General features: G+C 30.5%; 1 protein-coding gene across 1 annotated transcript in view; it reads right to left on the bottom strand.

Moving 5' to 3' along the window:
• Positions 1–4,625, bottom strand: part of LOC106474214 (glycogen phosphorylase-like) — a gene marked incomplete at its 5' end in the record, with an annotated part of 31,060 nt that extends 26,435 nt beyond the window's left edge. Inside the window, 4 exons of the mRNA XM_013934906.2 lie at positions 1,313–1,424; positions 3,374–3,505; positions 3,819–4,001; positions 4,524–4,625. Of these exons, the coding sequence (XP_013790360.2) occupies positions 1,313–1,424; positions 3,374–3,505; positions 3,819–4,001; positions 4,524–4,625 (529 nt within the window). The remainder of the gene's footprint in view (positions 1–1,312; positions 1,425–3,373; positions 3,506–3,818; positions 4,002–4,523) is intronic.
• Positions 4,626–5,114: the final 489 nt, after the last annotated feature.

Here is a 5,114-nt window from a genome sequence, read left to right as displayed (position 1 = left end):
ATTTCGATGCTCCTCTTGACAGCCCTTTTTGTCCTCTCCAACGGACCAGGACGACCCGGACGCTGCTCAGTTGTTTCCTTGCCATGTTTCCTGAACTGCACGATGATTCTGTTGACTGTCGAAAGCAGGATTCCCAAATTCTGCGAAATTTGCCGCTGACTTATTCCACCATCTGTTTGACCAACTATCCTTCCTCTAACAAAATCTGACAATTCGAGAGAATCTTGAGTTCTGGGCATGTTGTAGCACAAGATAATTAGTGTGCAGACCATTTTCATTTAGATAGTGCTGTGTGAACACAAATTAGTTAGCATAAATCATTTAAATGACGAAAAATTAGGTGTCTATTTACTTGTGACCACTCAGTGTATATATTGTCAGTTCTGTTTAAGATATATTTTAATCAAATCAGCAACTTTTCATGTTTTGGATGCTTTTTTTTTATTATTATTTAGACTACTGTTGCATTGCAGGTACTAAACTAAACTATCACCATGAAAAGTAATTACATGATTTTAATATAGATCATTAGACCATATAGACCAACCTTTCGTTATTATAAAAACTTTTCCTTGTCCTTATGACAGTAACCACTTATACATAAACATTTTTAAAAATCTGAATATTCCAAGTTTGTACTTCCTAAACAAAATATTTCAAAGCTAGCAAACTTAGGTGCTGATGTTATTATTTTTATATTATTACACTGCACTGCCCTTTAACTATTGTTTGTGTTATTAAGCACAAAGATACGCAATGAACTATATTGTGCTGTGCCCACTACAGGTATCAAAACCCAGTTATTCTCCTGAAGTAGAATATTGAACTAATCAAAAGCGCTCAAGTTTTGGCTCTAGTTTAAAAACCAACCCAGTTATATATATTTGACATTTTATGCTTGAGACTTTATTTTATTGTAAAACTCATGTAAATTTTTATTTTCATATGTAATCTTAAAATAACTCTTTTGCAAACACGCAGAACTATATGATTTCAGTATTTATCATAGTAATATACAGATTTTCTCAAAGCTTCCTTGAAGTATTTTATATATAATATAAAACACAAACTGTGTCTTTTGAAATTTTCATATTTATAAGACTTTAAAATGTACATATTTTTATTTTATTCTTATTTTTAATATTTTAAACATTTGTGAATATAGTTGTATACATCTCATTACTATAAGACTTTATGGTATATATATTACTTCCTTATAAAACACACAGCATATTCTGAAATGCCTTTAATGGACTTTATCAGAATAAATATATATTTCAATGTTTAGTAAATTAAGCATGGAGATACTTACAAAACTTCAGATTAAAACTGACTGGAGACTTAGCTGACCACAGACGCATGGTGTTAACAACATTATTACGGAACCCAGGAATTGGGCTGTCATAAGGCATAGCAAAAACGATCTAAAACAGAAAGTTAATTCAACAGTTGTTAAGATATTAGGTTTCTAATTAGAAAACCAGGTACATAAACTAAATCACATTCTTATATCAATGTTTACTTTCAAGTAAATGTCGTGTGCCTAGCACTAACAAAATATTAATAAACACATATAAAATTAATTATTTTAGTGAATAGACAAATGTATGTTAATATTAAAATACTGCTTCAGTGAACTACTGACTCATTCATTCACACAACATAAAATAAAGTTTGTACAAAAATTCATGAACTTGAAATTTATTCAAAACAAATATGAACTGGAATATTTATTTAAATTTCAAAAAAAAAACCTAGATCGGGATTTGAATAATCAATCTTTTAAAACTTAAAAAAAATAGTAAAAGGAAAAATATATTTTTATTTTGACAAATTGTACGATAAAAGTTATTGAGTCACTTAAAGAATAAGTAACATAAGTAAGATGTCATGTTTATATCTAATTGTTTGAAATTAACATAATCTCAAAGTGTAAATCTTAAATTAGTACTATAAATGCTTTTATTAAAATTGAAGTCCCCTGGTGGGAGAGTGGTAAGTCTCTGGACTTACAATGTTAAAATCCGGGGTTTGATTCCCCCGGTGGACACAGCAGATAGCCCAATGCAGCTTTGCTCTAAAACAAACAAACAAATTTAAATAATTTATCCTACCTTTAACCTTATGTGCATGCCATGACTTTTTTACAGAATTCTATTCAACACAATGTTATGTATTCGATGTCAGAGTTATCAACTATTTGTTTGACCCAACATTGCTGATTTAGCAACAGTTCAAGGTAGAAGAGAGTAGGCAGCAAATACAATATAAAAAAATACTAAAAAACTGTAGATAGAGGTTCTAGAGAGTATGCAAATACAATATTCAAACCATTAAATGAACAAAATTATTTTTATTTTTTGCATGATAATTATCATTAACTTGAGCTTGTCAGAGTCTAAGTCAACAAATCGACATATTCGACTCACAGACATATCTTAAGTACAAATACAATTGTAACAAATCTGAGTTTTTCTGTACAACATATTTGTATATTTGACTAAAAGTTTGCCACATTTTGTGTAAATACATGAAATTATAGTCAACATTCGTTCTCCAATCAGGTCGGTCCATTGGGCCAATCTCATGCATATTCTATTAATGGATTTTCGACATCAAACAGTAATGATTAATAAATCTAATTATCAATTTTAACCACATCAAAAAGGCTAAAGAAACAAGCTAAGTTGCTTTATGGTTTATATTCATTATCTAGTTTTAATATAAAGCTAATGACTGGCATTAAGAAAACATAGAAATTGTTATAAAACTGATAAAAAATATGAACCTTAAAAGAAATGTAACACAAATTATAGGCAGAAGAAACAGTTTATACTTTGTAAGAGGAAAGCAAGACATTTGAAAAATAAGCTTTACCAGCCCGTCCCTTTTAAAACAAATTTAACCTTTTGAACTTTCTGATTTAGTTTTTAATTCACCATTAATAACCTCAAATACTTTAGATGTTTGAATAGAATGTGACTGCTCCATCACAATTATTATTCATAAGACTAGCGGGTACTATATTTGTGAATAGATTAGGTCTCTTGGTCACTGACATTCTTCTTTTGACCAGAATTAAATGTTTTCATCAAAAAAAAAAAAGAAAAATCTTATATTATACAAAAAAGCTAAGTTTTTCTACATGGTAGAAACTAATATTGCAATAAAAAGAAGAGACTGGAACGATGATGTAATTAAAACCAAAATGCTCAAAGCCTCCCTAACTCTCCTAAGTGAACACCTAACATTTTTATTCGTGTAACTTTTGATGTTTACTTCAACTATAAACAGATTTTCATACAGAATCTTTTGTTATGAGAATTCTGTGATAACAAAAATCATTATTTCATAATAGAACATTTTACCTTACCTGGGTATCCACCCATTTGGCACCTTTTTCTGTGTTTTCAACCCGTCCATAGAAATTAACAGGCAACATAAACTCAGGTCTTGCCTTTTCCCATGGGTTACCATACCTTAGCCAATCATCTGGGTCTTCCACCTGAAAAAATGTTCGTATTTAAACTCATATGACACCACTCGTCGTTATTTTCTACACACAAACATAGTCAATAATGTAAACAAAGAACATTTTCTATGCAGTGCTTAATATTATTACTTAAAAGGTTTGAAAGCTCCAAAATACAGGAAAAATAAAATTCTTGAAATATTTTGTTTCTTCCTATTCATTATGTTCAGGAACATTTAAATAATCAATTTCTTTCTTTGTTTTAACAACTTATGAATAAAAAGAGTAGGAAGCTGCTCTAAATAAGTCCTAAAAAAATAGAATATTAAAAGTTTTTTTCACAAACCTGTTCCCCATTTTTAAGCCTCTGTGCAAAAATACCATATTCATATCTGATCCCATATCCATAGGCAGCTAAGCCAAGAGTGGCCATAGAATCAAGAAAGCATGCAGCCAAGCGACCAAGACCTCCGTTTCCTAGCCCAGCATCCTCTTCAATATCTTCCAGTTCTTCGATGTCCAAACCTAACTGGGGAATTAAATAACACATTTACTCTCTATAAAGTAATTTATATTAAAATTAACTCCAAAACCAAATTCTCTGATAAATTCTATGAATTTTTATTTTTTTCTAATAGATTTTCAATGAATATTCTATGTAATGATAGTACTTAAGCCAAGGCAGAAGTAAACAAACCTATTAAACATTGTAATTTTGTTATACAAATAATTGGTGGCTAAAACAACTCTTGTACATCACAGTAACCCTGAAGAGAAGTTTTTATAAAAAAGGATTCAAACATTTAAAAATATTATATGACACTTAGTCATAAGATAAGGACAACTCAGATTTGTATCACAAATTATATGAAATTAAATACAAAAAAAACAACACAAGGAAACAAGTACTGTAAACATTTAAATACATTTTTAGTAAATGGAAGACTGATAAGTATGTTACAAACCCAGTACTATTACTCAGGTTCGAAAGGATTCAGCTGGAATACTTGGCCTATTTACTAGCTTTACATCAAGTAATGTATATACTTACCTGATACAAGGCCTCATCACAAGCTCCTTGAATACCCAAGTTAAGCATTGTATTGCATAGTGATCGTCCCATGTAGTACTCCAGGGAGAGGTAGTAGACCCGCTAAGAAATAAAATCAGAATAATAAATTATTACTTTTTATTCAACTGCTCTCTTAAGCGTGGAAGTATTCTGATGTAATTGGTGAACTCTGAGCATAAGGTACCTTACTGTACATGTACTAAATATTTATGTTTGAAAGCACTGATATTATAATAGCTGTTACTGTTGTCATACAATTCCTTAATACTGTTAGCAGAATGTTTCCAATTATAAGAATAAGATTTCACTATTTAACTTTAGAGAGAAAAATAGCTAGTATAATAGTGTTGCGTCAGCGAGGTCACGTGATTAGTATCACGCCTCCTCTTTCTAGAAATATCGTGTTCCTTCATGAATGCCCTAGCGTTTACTAGATATGTGTTAATCTTGTATATATAAGATGGTCACAACGTGACGGGAGAATGAGTAATTGAACTGCAGTCAGAGAGTGTGTAATTGAACTGAGTATTGTTGAAGTTGAGCACGTGAGACGTTGGTTGAGAATTATAG

This window comes from Limulus polyphemus, unplaced genomic scaffold (assembly GCF_000517525.1).
Source record: "Limulus polyphemus unplaced genomic scaffold, Limulus_polyphemus-2.1.2 Scaffold6956, whole genome shotgun sequence".
Taxonomy (NCBI): Eukaryota; Metazoa; Arthropoda; class Merostomata; order Xiphosura; family Limulidae; genus Limulus; species Limulus polyphemus.
This window is presented reverse-complemented; position numbering and strand designations above follow the sequence as displayed.